This window comes from Bombina bombina, chromosome 11 (genome assembly GCF_027579735.1).
Source record: "Bombina bombina isolate aBomBom1 chromosome 11, aBomBom1.pri, whole genome shotgun sequence".
Classification (NCBI taxonomy): Eukaryota; Metazoa; Chordata; class Amphibia; order Anura; family Bombinatoridae; genus Bombina; species Bombina bombina.
The window spans coordinates 164184430-164207659 of record NC_069509.1 but is presented as its reverse complement, the minus strand read 5'-3'; the positions used below and the strand labels follow the sequence as shown (position 1 = coordinate 164207659).

The window sequence follows — 23230 nt, the reverse complement described above, 5'->3', positions numbered from 1 at the left end:
GTTTCCATGCTGGTTTGGGCTGGGATGCGTTACCCTCCTGCTTAGTGGCTGAAGAGGTAGCAGCTGGTCTGTTCCTGAAATTGTGAAAGGAACGAAAAACATAATTTATGCTTACCTGATAAATTCCTTTCTTCTGTAGTGTGATCAGTCCACGGGTCATCATTACTTCTGGGATATTACTCCTCCCCAACAGGAAGTGCAAGAGGATTCACCCAGCAGAGCTGCATATAGCTCCTCCCCTCTACGTCACTCCCAGTCATTCGACCAAGGACCAACGAGAAAGGAAAAGCCAAGGGTGAAGTGGTGACTGGAGTATAAATTAAAAAATATTTACCTGCCTTAAAAACAGGGCGGGCCGTGGACTGATCACACTACAGAAGAAAGGAATTTATCAGGTAAGCATAAATTATGTTTTCTTCTGTTAAGTGTGATCAGTCCACGGGTCATCATTACTTCTGGGATACCAATACCAAAGCAAAAGTACACGGATGACGGGAGGGATAGGCAGGCTCTTTATACAGAAGGAACCACTGCCTGAAGAACCTTTCTCCCAAAAATAGCCTCCGATGAAGCAAAAGTGTCAAATTTGTAAAATTTGGAAAAAGTATGAAGCGAAGACAAAGTTGCAGCCTTGCAAATCTGTTCAACAGAGGCCTCATTCTTGAAGGCCCAAGTGGAAGCCACAGCTCTAGTAGAATGAGCTGTAATTCTTTCAGGAGGCTGCTGTCCAGCAGTCTCATAAGCTAAACGAATTATGCTACGAAGCCAAAAAGAAAGAGAGGTAGCGGAAGCTTTTTGACCTCTCCTCTGCCCAGAGTAAATGACAAACAGAGAAGACGTTTGTCGAAATTCCTTAGTTGCCTGTAAGTAAAATTTTAGAGCACGGACTACATCCAGGTTGTGCAGTAGACGTTCCTTCTTTGAAGAAGGATTTGGGCATAAAGAAGGAACAACAATCTCTTGATTGATATTCCTGTTAGTAACTACCTTAGGTAAGAACCCAGGTTTAGTACGCAGGACTACCTTATCCGAATGAAAAATCAAATGAGGAGAATCACAATGTAAGGCTGATAATTCAGAGACTCTTCGAGCCGAGGAAATAGCCATTAAAAATAGAACTTTCCAAGATAACAACTTTATATCAATGGAATGAAGGGGTTCAAACGGAACGCCCTGTAAAACATTAAGAACAAGGTTTAAACTCCATGGTGGAGCAACAGTTTTAAACACAGGCTTAATTCTGGCCAAAGCCTGACAAAAAGCCTGGACGTCAGGAACTTCTGACAGACGTTTGTGTAACAGAATGGACAGAGCTGAGATCTGTCCCTTTAATGAACTAGCAGATAAACCCTTTTCTAAACCTTCTTGTAGAAAAGACAATATCCTAGGAATCCTAACCTTACTCCAAGAGTAACCTTTGGATTCACACCAATATAGGTATTTACGCCATATCTTATGGTAAATCTTTCTGGTAACAGGTTTCCTAGCCTGTATTAAGGTATCAATAACTGACTCAGAAAATCCACGTCTTGATAAAATCAAGCGTTCAATTTCCAAGCAGTCAGCTTCAGAGAAATTAGATTTTGATGTTTGAAGGGACCCTGTATCAGAAGGTCCTGTTTCAGAGGTAGAGACCAAGGTGGACAGGATGACATGTCCACCAGGTCTGCATACCAAGTCCTGCGTGGCCACGCAGGTGCTATTAGAATCACTGATGCTCTCTCTTGTTTGATTCTGGCAATCAATTGAGGAAGCAACGGGAAGGGTGGAAACACGTAAGCCATCCTGAAGTCCCAAGGTGCTGTCAGAGCATCTATCAGGACTGCTCCTGGATCCCTGGATCTGGACCCGTAACGAGGAAGCTTGGCGTTCTGTCGAGACGCCATGAGATCTATCTCTGGTTTGCCCCAACGTCGAAGTATTTGGGCAAAGACCTCCGGATGAAGTTCCCACTCCCCCGGATGAAAAGTCTGACGACTTAAGAAATCCGCCTCCCAGTTCTCCACTCCCGGGATGTGGATTGCTGACAGGTGGCAAGAGTGAGACTCTGCCCAGCAAATTATCTTTGATACTTCCATCATAGCTAGGGAGCTTCTTGTCCCTCCCTGATGGTTGATGTAAGCTACAGTCGTTATGTTGTCCGACTGAAACCTGATGAACCCCCGAGTTGTCAACTGGGGCCAAGCCAGGAGGGCATTGAGAACTGCTCTCAATTCCAGAATGTTTATTGGCAGGAGACTCTCCTCCTGACTCCATTGTCCCTGAGCCTTCAGAGAATTCCAGACGGCACCCCAACCTAGAAGGCTGGCGTCTGTTGTTACAATTGTCCAGTCTGGTCTGCTGAATGGCATCCCCCTGGACAGATGTGGCCGAGAAAGCCACCATAGAAGAGAATTTCTGGTCTCTTGATCCAGATTCAGAGAAGGGGATAAGTCTGAGTAATCCCCATTCCACTGACTTAGCATGCACAGTTGCAGTGGTCTGAGGTGTAAGCGTGCAAAGGGTACTATGTCCATTGCCGCTACCATTAAGCCGATTACCTCCATGCATTGAGCCACTGACGGGTGTTGAATGGAATGAAGGGTGCGGCAAGCACTTTGAAGTCTTGTTAGCCTGTCCTCTGTCAGGTAAATCTTCATTTCTACAGAATCTATAAGAGTCCCCAGGAAGGGAACTCTTGTGAGTGGAACGAGTGAACTTTTCTTTTCGTTCACCTTCCATCCATGTGACCTTAGAAATGCCAGCACTAACTCTGTATGAGACTTGGCAGTTTGAAAGCTTGAAGCTTGTATCAGAATGTCGTCTAGGTATGGAGCTACCGAGATTCCCCGCGGTCTTAGTACCGCCAGAAGAGCACCCAGAACCTTTGTGAAGATTCTTGGAGCTGTAGCCAATCCGAATGGAAGAGCCACAAACTGGTAATGCCTGTCTAGGAAGGCAAACCTTAGGTACCGATAATGATCTTTGTGAATCGGTATGTGAAGGTAAGCATCTTTAAATCTACAGTGGTCATGTACTGACCCTCTTGGATCATAGGTAAAATTGTCCGAATAGTCTCCATCTTGAACGATGGAACTCTTAGGAATTTGTTTAGGATCTTTAAGTCCAGGATTGGTCTGAAAGTTCCCTCTTTTTTGGGAACCACAAACAGATTTGAGTAAAACCCCTGTCCCTGTTCCGATCGTGGAACTGGATGGATTACTCCCATTAACAAGAGCTCTTGTACGCAGCGTAGAAACGCCTCTTTCTTTGTCTGGATTGTTGACAATCTTGACAGATGAAATCTCTCTCTTGGAGGAGAGTATTTGAAGTCCAGAAGGTATCCCTGAGATATTATCTCTAGCGCTCAGGGATCCTGAACATCTCTTGCCCAAGCCTGGGCGAAGAGAGAAAGTCTGCCCCCCACTAGATCCGATCCCGGATCGGGGGCCCTCAATTCATGCCGTTTTAGGGGCAGCAGCAGGTTTCCTAGTCTGCTTGCCCTTGTTCCAGGACTGGTTAGGTTTCCAGCCTTGTCTGTAGCGAGCAACAGCTCCTTCCTGTTTTGGTGCAGAGGAAGTTGATGCTGCTCCTGCTTTGAAATTACGAAAGGAACGAAAATTAGACTGTCTAGTCTTGGCTTTGGCTTTGTCCTGAGGCAGGGCATGGCCTTTACCTCCTGTAATGTCAGCGATAATCTCTTTCAACCCGGGCCCGAATAAGGTCTGCCCTTTGAAAGGTATATTAAGCAATTTAGACTTAGAAGTAACATCAGCTGACCAGGATTTTAGCCACAGCGCCCTGTGTGCCTGAATGGCGAATCCTGAATTCTTCGCCGTAAGTTTAGTAAGATGTACTACGGCCTCCGAAATGAATGAATTAGATAGTTTAAGGACTCTAAGCCTGTACGTAATGTCGTCCAGAGTAGCTGAACCAATGTTCTCTTCCAGAGACTCAATCCAGAATGCCGCTGCAGCCGTGATCGGCGCAATGCATGCAAGGGGTTGCAATATAAAACCTTGTTGAACAAACATTTTCTTAAGGTAACCCTCTAACTTTTTATCCATTGGATCTGAAAAAGCACAGCTATCCTCCACCGGGATAGTGGTACGCTTAGCTAAGGTAGAAACTGCTCCCTCCACCTTAGGGACCGTTTGCCATAAGTCCCTTGTGGTGGCGTCTATTGGAAACATTTTTCTAAATATCGGAGGGGGTGAGAACGGCACACCGGGTCTATCCCACTCCTTAGTAACAATTTCAGTAAGTCTCTTAGGTATAGGAAAAACCTCAGTACTCGTCGGTACCGCAAAATATTTATCCAACCTACACATTTTCTCTGGTATTGCAACTGTGTTACAATCATTCAGAGCCGCTAACACCTCCCCTAGTAATACACGGAGGTTTTCCAGTTTAAATTTAAAATTTGAAATATCTGAATCCAGTCTGTTTGGATCAGAACCGTCACCCACAGAATGAAGTTCTCCGTCCTCATGTTCTGCCATCTGTGACGCAGTGTCTGACATGGCCCTAATATTATCAGCGCACTCTGTTCTCACCCCAGAGTGATCACGCTTACCTCTTAGTTCTGGTAATTTAGCCAAAACCTCAGTCATAACAGTAGCCATATCCTGTAATGTGATTTGTAATGGCCGCCCAGATGTACTCGGCGCTACAATATCACGCACCTCCCTCTGAGCGGGAGATGTAGGTACTGACACGTGAGGCGAGTTAGTCGGCATAACTCTCCCCTCGTTGTTTGGTGAAATTTGTTCAATTTGTACAGATTGACTTTTATTTAAAGTAGCATCAATACAGTTAGTACATAAATTTCTATTGGGCTCCACTTTGGCATTGCAACAAATGACACAGGTATCATCCTCTGAATCAGACATGTTTAACACACTAGCAAATAAACTTGCAACTTGGAAATACAATTCAATTAGAATAATATTAAAATGTACTGTGCCTTTAAGAAGCACAGAAGATCTATGACAGTTGAAAATTAATAAATTGAAACAGTTATAGCCTCAATCCTTGTAAACAACACAACTTTAGCAAAGGTTTAATCCCATTAGCAAAGATAACAAATTCTGAAAGCAGGAAACAAATTACAGAATAAACGTTTTTTATCTCAGTCAAACTATAATTCTCACAGCTCTGCTGAGAGAAATTACCTCCCTCAAAATAAGTTTGAAGACCCCTGAGCTCTGTAGAGATGAACCGGATCATGCAGGGAATACAATGAGTTGCTGACTGAAATATTTGATGCATAGAAAAAGCGCCAAAAAACGGCCCCTCCCCCACACACACAGCAGTGAGGGAGAACAGAAACTGTCAGAAAAACAGATTAAGCAACTGCCAAGTGGAAAAATAGTGCCCAAACATTTATTCACTCAGTACCTCAGTAAATGAAAACGATTTTACATTCCAGCAAAAACGTTAAACATAATCTCTAGTTATTAAACAGCTTTATGTATTTCTTACAGTGTAATTCTAGTGAAGTACCATTCCCCAGAATACTGAAGTGTAAAGTATACATACATGACATTATATCGGTATGGCAGGATTTTCTCATCAATTCCATTGTCAGAAAATAAAAACTGCTACATACCTCTATGCAGATTCATCTGCCCGCTGTCCCCTGATCTGAAGTTTACCTCACTCCTCAGATGGCCGAGAACAGCAATTTGATCTTAACTACTCCGGCTAAAATCATAGCAAAACTCTGGTAGATTCTTCTTCAAACTCTGCCAGAGAGGTAATAACACACTCCGGTGCTATTTTAAAATAACAAACTTTTGATTGAAGATATAAAACTAAGTATAATCACCATAGTCCTCTCACACATCCTATCTAGTCGTTGGGTGCAAGAGAATGACTGGGAGTGACGTAGAGGGGAGGAGCTATATGCAGCTCTGCTGGGTGAATCCTCTTGCACTTCCTGTTGGGGAGGAGTAATATCCCAGAAGTAATGATGACCCGTGGACTGATCACACTTAACAGAAGAAATTAGACTTGTTTTTAGCCTTGAAAGGCCTATCTTGTGGGAGGGCATGGCCCTTTCCCCCAGTGATATCTGAAATAATTTCTTTCAACTCTGGCCTGAATAGGGTCTTACCCTTGAAAGGAATGCTAAGCAATTTTGTTTTGGACGACACATCCGCCGACCAAGATTTTAGCCAAAGCGCTCTGCGCGCCATGATTGCAAAACTTGAATTTTTCGCCGCCAATTTAGCTAACTGAAAAGCGGCATCTGTAATGAAGGCATTAGCCAACTTCAGAGCGTGAATTCTGTCCATGACTTCATCATAAGAAGTCTCCTTCTGGAGCGAGTTTTCTAATTCCTCAAACCAAAAAGACGCTGCCGTGGTTACAGGAATAATGCAAGAAATTGGTTGAAGAAGAAAACCTTGTTGAACAAAAATTTTCTTAAGCAAACCTAATTTTTTATCCATAGGATCTTTGAAAGCGCAACTATCTTCTATTGGTATAGTCGTGCGTTTAGCTAGTGTTGAAACTGCTCCCTCTACCTTAGGGACCGTCTGCCACGCGTCCTTTCTGGGTTCAACAATGGAGAACATTTTCTTAAATATAGGGGGGGGGGACAAAAGGTACACCTGGTCTCTCCCATTCCCTAGTCACTATATCCGCCACCCTCTTGGGTATCGGAAACGCATCAGTGTGTACTGGGACCTCTAAGAATTTGTCCATTTTACACAATTTTTCTGGAACCACCAAAGGTTCACAATCATCAAGTGTAGCTAGGACCTCCTTAAGTAGGGCGCGGAGGTGTTCTAGCTTAAATTTAAATGCTATGGCATCAGGCTCTGCCTGCTGAGAAACTTTTCCTGTGTCAGAAATTTCTCCCTCAGACAGGCCCTCCCTCACCGCCAAATCAGATTGATGTGAGGGCACTACAGATAAATTATCCTCTGCGTCTGCTTGCTCATTCTCTGTATTTAAAACTGAGCAATCACGCTTCCTAGTAAAGGCTGGCAGTTTAGATAAAAATGCTGAAAGAGAGTTATCCATTACTGTCGCTAACTGTTGCATGGTAATCATCATTGGTGCGCTAGATGTACTGGGCAACGCTGGCGCGGGCATAGCTGGTATTGACACAGAAGGAGAGGATAGCGAGCTATCTCCACTACCTTCAGCTAAAGAATCATCTTGGGCTATATCTTTAAGTGTGATTGAATGGTCCTTAAGATGCTTGGACGCTATGGCACACTTCACACATAAATTTAATGGGGGAACCACCTTGGACTTTGAACATACAGAACATAGGCTATCTGAAGGATCAGACATGTTTGACAAACCTTAACAGAACTTCAATGCAATAAAAATTATTTTTTACAAAAACGTTACTGTCTCTTTAAATAATAAAAATGCACACTTTATTATTGAAACATCAAAAAACCATGAAAAACACATCCAATTTTAATGACATTTTCACCACAGTGTCTTAATGCTTTGAAAAGATTGCACACAAATTTTCAGACCAATTAACCCCTCAGTGCCCAAACCGGAGCTAATAAGTTATTAACCGGTTAACACAGTACAGTCCCCTGCCACAGCTTCCACTGTAGCCTTTACCTTCCTTAGGGATAAATTTGGTAGCAAATAAACCTGTCTGGAGTCCTTTTCTGAGCCTCTGGACTCCCCACGTTAAACTGCATGAACTGCCTAGTCAAAAAATGCTGCGCAATTAAGGCGCGAAAATGAGGCTTCCTTCCTCTTCATTTCAGAGTGGAGGGGCCTTTCTGACTAGAATAGGTGTCTAACCAAGTGCCAGGCGCAAATTAAACCCCAAAAGTGTTTTAAGTTTGAAAAAAACACCTTATTTATAGCCAAAAATGTGCTAAAAAGCAATTGATTAAGCCCACAATTAGTGTCAACCAGCATAGAGCCCTTAATATAAGCCATCTATTTATACTGTAAGGAAAATGGCTTACCTATCCCAGAGGGATTTTCTGACAGTCTTCTAGCATTACATGGTCTTGTTAGAAAAATGGCTGATCATACCTGAAGCAGATAAGCCTGCAAACTGTTCCCCCCAACTGATGTTCTCTGGTTTCAACAGTCCTGCGTGGGAACAGCAATGGATTTTAGTTACTGGTGCTAAAATCATATTCCTCTTAGCAGAAATCTTCATCACTTTCTGCTGCAGAGTAAATAGTACAAGCCAGCACTATTTTAAAATAACAAACTCTTGATAGAAGAAATAAAAACTACAACTAAACACCACATACTCTTCACCACCTCCGTGGAGGTTCTACTAGTTAGAGCGGCAAAGAGAATGACTGGGGGGGCGGAGCCTAAGGGGAGCTATATGGACAGCTCTGCTGTGTGTTCTCTTTGCCACTTTCTGTAGGGGAAGAGAATATCCCACAAGTAAGGATGAAGCCGTGGACCGGACACACCGTAGGAGAAAGCAGCAATTTCAAATGACAAAATAAAACTAAACAATTTAATAAACAACAGGTAAAATAGATCATTTAGGACACAAAGGGAAGAAAAGTTTACTACACACTCTCCCTCTAATGGTTGTGCCCCCTAAGCCTTATGTCAGACAATGCTGTTACAATAATATTTTCTGCCAATAAAACATGGCACCTCCTAGAAAAAGGGCTCATAGTACAAGTGAAGAGAGCAACTGTAGAAATATTTAAATGATAAAAAGGATGCTCTTATAAATTAATTATTAAAGATGAAATGATTTGTTTTGATCTGACTTTGTTGTGCGTCATAAAACAGACTAACAACCTGAGCGGTAAAGGGACGAGAAACTAACTACAAAAGCTGGAGTCACTCTCTGATCCACAGACTAAAACAAGCTTACAAAAATCACAACTATTTAGAAAGAAAAGAAAAAAAGGTGCGGTAGAAAAAGATGACAATGACTAGGACATCTGTACTTTACTAAGAATGTTGCCCTTAAACTGACATTTAAGAAGAAAGTGCATTGTAAAACTATTTTATAAAACCTGTCTATAGACTGTCCCATTAGGCTAATGTACTCTTCATTTTCTCTTTTTAAAAAAGGGACAAGAAACACATTTTTTTCTTTCTTTCAGGATTCGGAAAGAAAATACAATTTTAAACAACTTTCCAATTGACTTCTATTATCAAATTTGCTTCATTCCCTTGCTATCCTTTGCTGAAGGAACATTAATGTACTACTGAGAGCTAGCTGAAAACATTAAGCAGCCAATCACAAGAGGCAAAATGTGTGCAGACACCAATCCCCAAGCTGGCTTCCACTAGTGTATAGTATATGTACATATTCTTTTTCAACAATGGATAGTAAGAGAACAAAGAACATTTGAAAATAGAAGTCAATTTAACTGTCTTAAAGTAAGATGCTGTATCCGAATCATGCAAGTTAAATTTTTACTTTCCTATCCCTATAATTTTATTTTAGTTCCCCATACAATTCTATTGGCTCTCATCAGGCACAGACTATCTTTCACTATACATTTTACCCCATTGCAGGGGTTAAAGTGTAATGAAACACTTTAAAGGGACAATGTACTGTAACATTTCTCCCCCTTTAATCTCTTCTCAATTTACTATTTTATGTGCTGAAGTGTATTCAATTGCTTACAAATAACTCACCTTTATTTTGGATTGTGAAATAGCTGCTTTTACATGTGGTAGCCACACTTATACTGAATATCTAAACACTTAAGTACTAGCTATAGAAAAGCTATTTAAAAATAGCCAGCAGAAGAAATTACACTCCCAATCAGAGGTAGCAGAGATATGTAGTTAACATTTTAAATTGCTGTCTCAAAGTATATGACTTTGGTACACTGACAGAGATAATGTAAGGAATCATTTGGGTGTATAGAAAGTGATAAAATAAGGAGTTCTGGTTTCCCTGCAAGCACAGCCCATTTTAATGGGTTGTGGTGTCAAAGAAAAAAGCCAACTATTTCATATACAACAAAAGCCCAAAGGAGCAATTTCTCATACAATTTATACTCTGCTCCTAGCAAAACAAGTCTTTGGAAACACATAACAGGTAAATAATGATGCAGTATACTTTCCCTTTAAGAATGTAAGAAGTCTACTGAACATTTAGAACTGTCCCCAATGGGACTCAGAAGAGAAGGAAACCTAGGTTACAACATGGCAGTGCCAATTGCTTTATGGAAACTAAAACTTTACACTAATATTTTCACTATTTAAGCCACATTATATGTATATATTTATATTTAAGTGCATTATTCTCACGCTAATCTTTGCCTTTAATATATAATTTCATCTGTATTTAGTGTTTAATGGTCCTTTAAACACAGTAACAGTTAACATTATTATTATGCTTTATAAAGCGCCAACATATTCCGCAGCGCTGTCCATGGGTACTATTGATATACGTAAAACAATGATACAATACTAAGAGACAAGACAAAAATGAAAAAAATACAGGAGAAATTGAGGACCCTATTCCTGTGGGAATTTATAATCTAGAAGGGTAGGATAAACAAGTGCATAATAAAAAGACAATGCAACTAACTCTTAATTTTAAATCAGCAGCAAAGTTGTTTGCTGGCCCCTCCCCCATATCATGTGACAGCCATCAACCAATCACAGATTCATATACGTATAGACAAACCTCTTGCCCATGCTCAGCAGTACCCAATGCCTCAGAAAGTGTGCATATAAAAAGACTGCACAGAAGTAAATTAGAGCGTCCCTTAAAACTGAATTATGAAAGTTTAGTTCTGATTTTAATGTCCCTTTAAAGGGATATGAAACCCACATTTTTTTTTTCATGATTCACAATTTTAAGCAACTTTCTAATTTATTACTATTATCAAACTTTCTTCGTTCTCTTGGCATCTTTATTTGAAAAAGCAGGAACGTAAGCTTAGCAGCTGGCACATTTTTGGTTCAGTACCTGGGTAGCGCTTGCTGAATGGTGAAGCCTCCAATCAGCAAGAACTACCCAGGGTGCTGAATCAAAAATGGGCCGGCTCCTAAGCTTACACTCCGGCCTTTTCAAATAAAGATACCAAGAGAATGAAGAAAAAGTGGTTATAGGAGTAAATTAGAAAGTTGCTCTATCTGAATCATGAAAGAAAAAAACACGGTTTCATATCCCTTAAATATCCTTTTAAACACATAGTAAAATAAAGAAATTTGTTTAAAAATAAAATGCTCTAACAAAATAAAGCATTTTATTTTTACACCAGCATTTTCCTCTACAAATCTGTACTAATCAATGCAGATTATATGGGTGCAATGGTAAATAGCAAAACCTATCCTCAGCCAACACAAAGTACGTGAGTTCACTTATCTTTATGCGCAGACTACTTACCAGAGGAGATAGCACAGCGACTCCATGGAACCGAATTACAGAGACCGCTGGTTCAGCAGATAACAACCCGCTGTGAATCACTTCTCCTTTTATTCTGGCAAACTGATTTGTGCAAAATTGTTCATAGTCCTCCATAGTTCTAAAATAAGAATGAAAATAATAAGTAAATGTGTCACTCCCAATAATCATATCAAAATGCCAAGAGATTAACTTGTATTTCAAACGAAGTTTGTAAGTAAATAAATACACATTAACCCCTTAATGACCGAGGACGTGCAGGGTACGTCCTCAAAAAAAAGGCAGTTAATGCCTGAGGACGTACCCTGCACGTCCTCGGTGTGGAAAGCAGCTGGAAGCGATCCTGCTCGCTTCCAGCTGCTTTCCGGTTATTGCAGTGATGCCTCGATATGGAGGCATCCTGCAATAACACTGTCTGGCCATCCGATGCAGAGAGAGCCACTCTGTGGCCCTCTCTGCACCGGACATCGATGGCCGGTATCGTTGGTGGGTGGGAGCCGACTTGGGAGGCGGGTGGGCGGCCATCGATGGGCCGGGTAATGTAGAGGGGGGGCGGGATCGGGGGCAGGGCTGATGGGGGCGCGCACGGGCGCGCGCGCGTGCACGGGGGGCGGCGGGCGCGTGCACGGGGCGGGAGCGGGTGGGAACGCTACACTACAGAAACTATAACTTGTTAAAAATTTGAAAAATGCTGTATTAAAATTATAATATATATAAATCGGAGGTATCTAGGAGGGGGTGGGGGGTTGGTCTTTGCTGGGGCAGGGAGCTACACTACAGAAAAGGGGAAAAAATAAAAAATATCAGTCATTTTATTCTAAACTGGGTACTGGCAGACAGCTGCCAGTACCCAAGATGGCGGCCATTAAGGCAGAGGGGGAGAGTTAGAGAGCTGTTTGGTGGGGGATCAGTCAGGTTGGGGGCTAAAGGGGGGTCCTACAGAGCAGCATATGTAAATATGCCTTTTCTTAAAAAAAAAAGCCCAAATATAGCTTTTATTTTAGTACTGGCAGAGTTTCTGCCAGTACTTAAGATGGCGGGGACAATTGTGGGGTGGGGGAGGGAAGAGAGCTGTTTGGGAGGGATCAGGGGGTCTGATGTTTCAGGTGGGAGGCTAAGCTCTACACTAAAGCTAAAATTAACCCTGCAAGCTCCCTACAAGCTACCTAATTAACCCCTTCACTGCTAGCCATAATACGCGTGATGCGCATTTAGCGGCCTAAGTACCAAAAAGCAACGCCAAAGCCATATGTGTCTGCTATTTCTGAACAAAGGGGATAACAGAGAAAAATTTACAACCATTTATGCCATAATTGCACAAGCTGTTTGTAAATAATTTCAGTGAGAAACAAAAAGTTTGTGAAAAAGGGAACTTTTTTTTTTATTTGATCGCATTTGGCGGTGAAATGGTGGCATGCAATATACCAAAATGGGCCTAGATCAATACTTTGGGTTGTCTGCTACACTACACTAAAGCTAAAATTAACCCTACAAGCTCCCTACAAGCTCCCTAATTAACCCCTGCACTGCTGGGCATAATACACGTGTGGTGCACAGCGGCATTTAGCGGCCTTCTATTTACCAAAAAGCAATGCCAAAGCCATATATGTCTGCTATTTCTGAACAATGGGGATCCCAGAGAAAAATTTACAACCATTTATGCCATAATTGCACAAGCTGTTTGTAAATAATTTCAGTGAGAAACCGAAAGTTTGTGAAAAAGTGAACAATTTTTTGTATTTGATCGCATTTGGCGGTGAAATGGCGGCATGAAATATACCAAAATTGGCCTAGATCAATACTTTGGGATGTCTTCTAAAAAAAAATATATACATGTCAAGGGATATTCAGGGATTCCTGAAAGATATCAGTGTCCCAATGTAACTAGCGCTAATCTTGAATAAAATGGTTTGGAAATAGCAAAGTGCTACTTGTATTTATGGCCCTATAACTTGCAAAAAAAGCAAAGAACATGTAGACATTGGGTATTTCTAAACTCAGGACAAAATTTAGAAACTATTTAGCATGGGTGTTTTTTGGTGGTTGTAGATGTGTTACAGATTTTGGGGGTCAAAGTTAGAAAAAGTGTTTTTTTTTCCATTTTTTTCTCATATTTTATAATTTTTTTTACAATAAATTATAAGATATGATGAAAATAATGGTATCTCTGGAAAGTCCATTTAATGGCGAGAAAAACGGTATATAATATGTGTGGGTACAGTAAATGAGCAAGAGGAAAATTACAGCTAAACACAAACACCGCAAAAATGTAAAAATAGCCTTGGTCCCAAACGGACAGAAAATGGAAAAGTGCTGTGGTCATTAAGGGGTTAAAGGAATAGTATGGTCAAAATTAAATGATCATGATTCAGATAGAGCATGCAATTTTAAGCAACTTTCTAATTTATTCCTATTATCAATTTTTCTTCGTTCTCTTTGTATCATTATTTGAAAAAGCAAGAATGTAAGCATATTAGCCGGCCCATTCTTGGTTCAGCACCTTGGTAGCACTTTCTGATTGGTGTCTAAATGTAGCCAACCAATCAGCAAGTGCTACCCAGGTGCTGAATCAAAAATGGGCCAGCTCCTATGCTTACTTCAAATAAATATACCAAGAGAACGAAGACAAATTTAGAAATTAGAAAGTTGCACGCTCTATCTGAATCATTAAAGTTTAATCTTGACTAGACTATCCCTTTAAAGGAAAAGTAAACACCTTGCAATTTTTATATAAAATGTAAAGCTATGCATAATTAAATAACTTTACGCTCAATTATTTATTTTGCCCCCTTTTCAAGTAATTTCACTCGGGGGGACGGACAGACGAGCAACTTCTAATTCTCAGAGCTTTCAATTAAAAGGATGTTAATTTGTTTAAACAAATGTTAAGATTTGCACCAATTACTCATGCAAACGCATAATAAGTCCCTTCCGTCCTACACACAAAAATGGGACAGAGAAATTGGCTCCACACAAACTCACAAGGAATGGCTAAAAATATTTTCCTACATGACAAAATCCTCATCCTCCAGTTATGTAATGGAAATGAACGTCAAACTCTTGTATAGATGGTATTATACCCCATACCGACTGCATGCCATCCTCCCCGTGCTCTCGCCAGATTACTGGAGAGGCTGTAATGCAATAGGCACCCCACGCACATATGGTGGTCATGCCCCATCGCTCAGACATACTGGGAGGCAATCAAAATTGAATTTGAATTTTTTTTATCCACAACTCTCGAACTAAACATCTGGTTTTTCCTTTTTAACAAGTTTACTAAAGTTAAATGTAAATTACGACTATTACTATTAACTATCATGACAAATTCAGCAAAAAGGCGGATACCAAAAAACTGGAAAAGTCATAATCTTCCATCTATTCCTGCTTGGAAAGAAATGACCTCCCAGTCTCTTAAACTAGAAAAATACCACTACAACCGCAATAAACAGACAGACGACTACCATTAAATCTGCTTCCTTTGGGAAGAATATCTTAACCAGATACCTTCCTCACCCATGACATAAAGCACCCATCAGTACCCTCAAATTTAACGATATCCATTATATTTCATCATGTGAACTGATTAAAGACTTCCTTGTCCCTAGACAGTCTATTATTCATCTTTATGGCCTAATAAATACAAAATAAGTGTTCTTTTTTACCTGCAGGAACCATTTAACCTGATTATACCTTACGCAGTCTAAACCTATGCTGATACCTGCTAATTTAACCTATAACCAGATGATATCTTGTTGACGACCTGCAACGTGTAACTAATTTTTGAAGAACACTTTTTCTTTTGTGTTCATACAATAACAAAGAGTTGATGCACATGTAGCTACTTTATACCTTTTCATGTCTGTATTGGTTATATAATTTTCAATAAAGCATTTGAAAAAACAGAATTTATGTTTACCTGATAAATTACTTTCTCCAACGGTGTGTCCGGTCCACGGCGTCATCCTTACTTGTGGGATATTCTCTTCCCCAACAGGAAATGGCAAAGAGCCCAGCAAAGCTGGTCACATGATCCCTCCTAGGCTCCGCCTACCCCAGTCATTCGACCGACGTTAAGGAGGAATATTTGCATAGGAGAAACCATATGAAACCGTGGTGACTGTAGTTAAAGAAAATAAATTATCAGACCTGATTAAAAAACCAGGGCGGGCCGTGGACCGGACACACCGTTGGAGAAAGTAATTTATCAGGTAAACATAAATTCTGTTTTCTCCAACATAGGTGTGTCCGGTCCACGGCGTCATCCTTACTTGTGGGAACCAATACCAAAGCTTTAGGACACGGATGATGGGAGGGAGCAAATCAGGTCACCTAGATGGAAGGCACCACGGCTTGCAAAACCTTTCTCCCAAAAATAGCCTCAGAAGAAGCAAAAGTATCAAACTTGTAAAATTTGGTAAAAGTGTGCAGTGAAGACCAAGTCGCTGCCCTACATATCTGATCAACAGAAGCCTCGTTCTTGAAGGCCCATGTGGAAGCCACAGCCCTAGTGGAATGAGCTGTGATTCTTTCGGGAGGCTGCCGTCCGGCAGTCTCGTAAGCCAATCTGATGATGCTTTTAATCCAAAAAGAGAGAGAGGTAGAAGTTGCTTTTTGACCTCTCCTTTTACCGGAATAAACAACAAACAAGGAAGATGTTTGTCTAAAATCCTTTGTAGCATCTAAATAGAATTTTAGAGCGCGAACAACATCCAAATTGTGCAACAAACGTTCCTTCTTCGAAACTGGTTTCGGACACAGAGAAGGTACGATAATCTCCTGGTTAATGTTTTTGTTAGAAACAACTTTTGGAAGAAAACCAGGTTTAGTACGTAAAACCACCTTATCTGCATGGAACACCAGATAAGGAGGAGAACACTGCAGAGCAGATAATTCTGAAACTCTTCTAGCAGAAGAAATTGCAACCAAAAACAAAACTTTCCAAGATAATAACTTAATATCAACGGAATGTAAGGGTTCAAACGGAACCCCCTGAAGAACTGAAAGAACTAAGTTGAGACTCCAAGGAGGAGTCAAAGGTTTGTAAACAGGCTTGATTCTAACCAGAGCCTGAACAAAGGCTTGAACATCTGGCACAGCTGCCAGCTTTTTGTGAAGTAACACAGACAAGGCAGAAATCTGTCCCTTCAGGGAACTTGCAGATAATCCTTTTTCCAATCCTTCTTGAAGGAAGGATAGAATCTTAGGAATCTTAACCTTGTCCCAAGGGAATCCTTTAGATTCACACCAACAGATATATTTTTTCCAAATTTTGTGGTAAATCTTTCTAGTTACAGGCTTTCTGGCCTGAACAAGAGTATCGATAACAGAATCTGAGAACCCTCGCTTCGATAAGATCAAGCGTTCAATCTCCAAGCAGTCAGCTGGAGTGAGACCAGATTCGGATGTGCGAACGGACCTTGAACAAGAAGGTCTCGTCTCAAAGGTAGCTTCCATGGTGGAGCCGATGACATATTCACCAGATCTGCATACCAAGTCCTGCGTGGCCATGCAGGAGCTATCAAGATCACCGACGCCCTTTCCTGATTGATCCTGGCTACCAGCCTGGGGATGAGAGGAAACGGCGGGAATACATAAGCTAGTTTGAAGGTCCAAGGTGCTACTAGTGCATCCACTAGAGCCGCCTTGGGATCCCTGGATCTGGACCCGTAGCAAGGAACTTTGAAGTTCTGACGAGAGGCCATCAGATCCATGTCTGGAATGCCCCACAGTTGAGTGACTTGGGCAAAGATTTCCGGATGGAGTTCCCACTCCCCCGGATGCAATGTCTGACGACTCAGAAAATCCGCTTCCCAATTTTCCACTCCTGGGATGTGGATAGCAGACAGGTGGCAGGAGTGAGACTCCGCCCATAGAATGATTTTGGTCACTTCTTCCATCGCCAGGGAACTCCTTGTTCCCCCCTGATGGTTGATGTACGCAACAGTTGTCATGTTGTCTGATTGAAACCGTATGAACTTGGCCCTCGCTAGCTGAGGCCAAGCCTTGAGAGCATTGAATATCGCTCTCAGTTCCAGAATATTTATCGGTAGAAGAGATTCTTCCCGAGACCAAAGACCCTGAGCTTTCAGGGATCCCCAGACCGCGCCCCAGCCCATCAGACTGGCGTCGGTCGTGACAATGACCCACTCTGGTCTGCGGAAGGTCATCCCTTGTGACAGGTTGTCCAGGGACAGCCACCAACGGAGTGAGTCTCTGGTCCTCTGATTTACTTGTATCCTCGGAGACAAGTTTGTATAGTCCCCATTCCACTGACTGAGCATGCACAGTTGTAATGGTCTTAGATGAATGCGCGCAAAAGGAACTATGTCCATTGCCGCTACCATCAAACCTATCACTTCCATGCACTGCGCTATGGAAGGAAGAGGAACGGAATGAAGTATCCGACAAGAGTCTAGAAGTTTTGTTTTTCTGGCCTCTGTCAGAAAAATCCTCATTTCTAAGGAGTCTATTATTGTCCCCAAGAAGGGAACCCTTGTTGACGGAGATAGAGAACTCTTTTCCACGTTCACTTTCCATCCGTGAGATCTGAGAAAGGCCAGGACAATGTCCGTGTGAGCCTTTGCTTGAGGAAGGGACGACGCTTGAATCAGAATGTCGTCCAAGTAAGGTACTACAGCAATGCCCCTTGGTCTTAGCACAGCTAGAAGGGACCCTAGTACCTTTGTGAAAATCCTTGGAGCAGTGGCTAATCCGAAAGGAAGCGCCACGAACTGGTAATGCTTGTCCAGGAATGCGAACCTTAGGAACCGATGATGTTCCTTGTGGATAGGAATATGTAGATACGCATCCTTTAAATCCACCGTGGTCATGAATTGACCTTCCTGGATGGAAGGAAGAATTGTTCGAATGGTTTCCATTTTGAACGATGGAACCTTGAGAAACTTGTTTAAGATCTTGAGATCTAAGATTGGTCTGAACGTTCCCTCTTTTTTGGGAACTATGAACAGATTGGAGTAGAACCCCATCCCTTGTTCTCCTAATGGAACAGGATGAATCACTCCCATTTTTAACAGGTCTTCTACACAACGTAAGAATGCCTGTCTTTTTATGTGGTCTGAAGACAACTGAGACCTGTGGAACCTCCCCCTTGGGGGAAGCCCCTTGAATTCCAGAAGATAACCTTGGGAGACTATTTCTAGCGCCCAAGGATCCAGAACATCTCTTGCCCAAGCCCGAGCGAAGAGAGAGAGTCTGCCCCCCACCAGATCCGGTCCCGGATCGGGGGCCAACATTTCATGCTGTCTTGGTAGCAGTGGCAGGTTTCTTGGCCTGCTTTCCCTTGTTCCAGCCTTGCATTGGTCTCCAAGCTGGCTTGGCTTGAGAAGTATTACCCTCTTGCTTAGAGGACGTAGCACTGTGGGCTGGTCCGTTTCTACGAAAGGGACGAAAATTAGGTTTATTTTTGGCCTTGAAAGGCCGATCCTGAGGAAGGGCATGGCCCTTACCCCCAGTGATATCAGAGATAATCTCTTTCAAGTCAGGGCCAAACAGCGTTTTCCCCTTGAAAGGAATGTTAAGTAGCTTGTTCTTGGAAGACGCATCAGCTGACCAAGATTTCAACCAAAGCGCTCTGCGCGCCACAATAGCAAACCCAGAATTCTTAGCCGCTAACCTAGCCAATTGCAAAGTGGCGTCTAGGGTGAAAGAATTAGCCAATTTGAGAGCATTGATTCTGTCCATAATCTCCTCATAAGGAGGAGAATCACTATCGACCGCCTTTACCAGCTCATCGAACCAGAAACACGCGGCTGTAGCGACAGGGACAATGCATGAAATTGGTTGTAGAAGGTAACCCTGCTGAACAAACATCTTTTTAAGTAAACCTTCTAATTTTTTATCCATAGGATCTTTGAAAGCACAACTATCTTCTATGGGTATAGTGGTGCGTTTGTTTAAAGTGGAAACCGCTCCCTCGACCTTGGGGACTGTCTGCCATAAGTCCTTTCTGGGGTCGACCATAGGAAACAATTTTTTAAATATGGGGGGAGGGACGAAAGGAATACCGGGCCTTTCCCATTCTTTATTTACAATGTCCGCCACCCGCTTGGGTATAGGAAAAGCTTCTGGGAGCCCCGGGACCTCTAGGAACTTGTCCATTTTACATAGTTTCTCTGGGATGACCAACTTGTCACAATCATCCAGAGTGGATAATACCTCCTTAAGCAGAATGCGGAGATGTTCCAACTTAAATTTAAACGTAATCACATCAGGTTCAGCTTGTTGAGAAATGTTCCCTGAATCAGTAATTTCTCCCTCAGACAAAACCTCCCTGGCCCCATCAGACTGGTTTAGGGGCCCTTCAGAACCATTATTATCAGCGTCGTCATGCTCTTCAGTATCTAAAACAGAGCAGTCGCGCTTACGCTGATAAGTGTGCATTTTGGCTAAAATGTTTTTGACAGAATTATCCATTACAGCCGTTAATTGTTGCATAGTAAGGAGTATTGGCGCGCTAGATGTACTAGGGGCCTCCTGAGTGGGCAAGACTCGTGTAGACGAAGGAGGGAATGATGCAGTACCATGCTTACTCCCCTCACTTGAGGAATCATCTTGGGCATCATTGTCATTGTCACATAAATCACATTTATTTAAATGAGAAGGAACTCTGGCTTCCCCACATTCAGAACACAGTCTATCTGGTAGTTCAGACATGTTAAACAGGCATAAACTTGATAACAAAGTACAAAAAACGTTTTAAAATAAAACCGTTACTGTCACTTTAAATTTTAAACTGAACACACTTTATTACTGCAATTGCGAAAAAATATGAAGGAATTGTTCAAAATTCACCAAAATTTCACCACAGTGTCTTAAAGCCTTAAAAGTATTGCACCCCAAATTTGGAAGCTTTAACCCTTAAAATAACGGAACCGGAGCCGTTTTTAACTTTAACCCCTTTACAGTCCCTGGTGTCTGCTTTGCTGAGACCCAACCAAGCCCAAAGGGGAATACGATACCAAATGACGCCTTCAGAAAGTCTTTTCTATGTATCAGAGCTCCTCACACATGCGACTGCATGTCATGCCTCTCAAAAACAAGTGCGCAACACCGGCGCGAAAATGAGGCTCTGCCTATGATTTGGGAAAGCCCCTAAAGAGAAAGGTGTCTAAAAAAGTGCCTGCCGATATAAACTTATCAAAATACCCAGATTAAATGATTCCTCAAGGCTAAATATGTGTTAATAATGAATCGATTTAGCCCAGAAAAAGTCTACAGTCTTAATAAGCCCTTGTGAAGCCCTTATTTACAATCTTAATAAACATGGCTTACCGGATCCCATAGGGAAAATGACAGCTTCCAGCATTACATCGTCTTGTTAGAATGTGTCATACCTCAAGCAGCAAGAGACTGCTCACTGTTCCCCCAACTGAAGTTAATTCCTCTCAACAGTCCTGTGTGGAACAGCCATGGATTTTAGTAACGGTTGCTAAAATCATTTTCCTCATACAAACAGAAATCTTCATCTCTTTTCTGTTTCTGAGTAAATAGTACATACCAGCACTATTTTAAAATAACAAACTCTTGATTGAATAATAAAAACTACAGTTAAACACTAAAAAACTCTAAGCCATCTCCGTGGAGATGTTGCCTGTACAACGGCAAAGAGAATGACTGGGGTAGGCGGAGCCTAGGAGGGATCATGTGACCAGCTTTGCTGGGCTCTTTGCCATTTCCTGTTGGGGAAGAGAATATCCCACAAGTAAGGATGACGCCGTGGACCGGACACACCTATGTTGGAGAAAAAAAAGTTAACATTTGGCTGATATGTTATTCTATAGCAACACAACAAAAATGTCTTGTAATCACAAGGCGTTTACTCTCTCTTTAAAAGGATATCTTAAAGGGGCATTAAACTCAAAATCTAATACCAACAAATATGCATAAAATAAATAAAAACATTGCAATGCACTTTCATTATTTATTTTGTTGTTTTTTTTTTCTTATAATTTCAATCCGAAAATCTTAACGTTTCAACTCCTTTAAGAGAACCTGGAGGGATTTCTGTAGAATGCAGAGGCCCGACCTTCCTACGTGCTCAACAGTGATTGGTTGATATGTGCATGATCTTGTTTATCTGCCCCTGATTGGCAACAGCACAGTAAGATAACCAAGAGGTGTGTCCCAAGGTTGCAAAATAATGCATATTTTTCAAACAAAATGACAGTTTTAAATGCTTTTAAGACATGTATGTAAATCTGTATGCAAATGAACGAATAACCACTAATGCATAAAAATTACTATAAATGTCCCCCTTAAAGGGACACAAAACCCAATTTTTTTTTCCCATGATTCAGATGGAGCATGTGATTTTAAACAACTTTCCAATTTACTTCTATTATCATTCTCTTGGTGAACCAATGACAGAGACTATTATCTGCAACTACCAATCAGCAGTTAGCTTCCAGTAATGCATTCCTGCTCCTGAGCCTACCTAAGTATGCTTTTCAACTAAGGATACAAGACAATTAAGCAAATTATATAACAGAAGTATAATGGAAAGTTATTTAAAAATTATAAACTCTGTATGAATTATGAAAGAAAAAAAATATTTGTGTGTTTCATGTCCTTTTAAAGTCATTATTTATGCATATTATATAATCAAGAATTAAGCACTGCATAGCAAAAATCTGTGTGACTAGTTTTTTTTAAAGGGTTAAATGTTTTTAAATCTAAATGAATGTTATTATTTAGGCACCATGACAAGCTTATCTTATCTTTTTTTCCCTTGCTGTGGCCAATCAGAAATAGATATAAATAAGCTCCTGCACTGATCAACCAATCACTGTCTGAAGTCTGCAAAATGCACTCCCATCCTCTCTAGCGCAGTGTAAAGAATACAATTTTTTATTTCTTGATTCAGAAAGAGCATGCAGTTTTCAACAACTTTATAATTTAATTATATTATAATTTTTTTCTGCGTTCTCTTGGTATCTTTTGTTGAAAAGCAGGGATGTAAGCTTAGGAGCCGGGCTTCCTGCAGCTGCGACATATTATATACACATGATGCGGGACAATGGGCTTTGTACCGCATGACGTATATATATATATATATATATACACATACAGAAGGGAACTGCACTCTCATACCGGACCGGGTACACATCCTATGACCCTGCAACATGCTCAGCCCTGGGTGCCACTGGCACTCACAGGAAGCTGTGCTGTCCCCAGAGCCACAAGCAGTTAACCCCAGACAGGTCTGGGTGCAAGAACCATAGGGAAAATTACAAAACAAATTAATACAACACACAGAGAAAACCCAGCACTCACTTACAAGCTCTCAGCTAAGATTGAAAACTGCTTGTGGCTCTGGGGACAGCACAGCTTCCTGTGAGTGCCAGTGGCACCCAGGGCTGAGCATGTTGCAGGGTCATAGGATGTGTACCCGGTCCGGTATGAGAGTGCAGTTCCCTTCCGTGTTTTGTATATATATACATATACACATACACACACACACACATATTGGGTCAAGGAGTTAATAAAATAAATAAAAAAAATTCCCATTAAGATTCTCTAGTAGACCATCCCCCTGTGATACCAGTTTGTGCGCTATTCTCATTGCAAGGTCGCTTTATGCAGGGCTCGACAAATCCAGGAGCCATGGAGCCACTGGCTCCTAGAATTTTACACCCCTGGCTCCTAACTTTTTGGGTTATTTTCCATATATCTGTATACGTATCCCACTGTATGGCTCCTAAATATTAAACAGATCTGTTGACCCCCGGGACCCTGTGCTCCACTTGTAATCTAGCCCAATATTGGTAAATGCCAATAAACATTTACATCAGGAGTTGACAAATGTCAAACAGAGATATTGAGGAGCTCCCCGTACAATTTCAGGACCAAAGTGTCATATACAGTATGTAGAATGATAACTCAGAA

The 23230-nt window shown here is 41.5% G+C and overlaps 1 protein-coding gene across 5 annotated transcripts in view; it reads right to left on the bottom strand.

Moving 5' to 3' along the window:
- CCP110 (centriolar coiled-coil protein 110) overlaps nt 1–23230 on the bottom strand; it is an 84784-nt gene that overhangs the window by 43599 nt on the left and 17955 nt on the right. For all 5 annotated transcript variants that reach the window (XM_053694708.1, XM_053694713.1, XM_053694707.1 and 2 more), the window contains exon 2: nt 11306–11444. In XM_053694708.1, coding sequence (XP_053550683.1) covers nt 11306–11444 — 139 coding nt within the window. The remainder of the gene's footprint in view (nt 1–11305; nt 11445–23230) is intronic.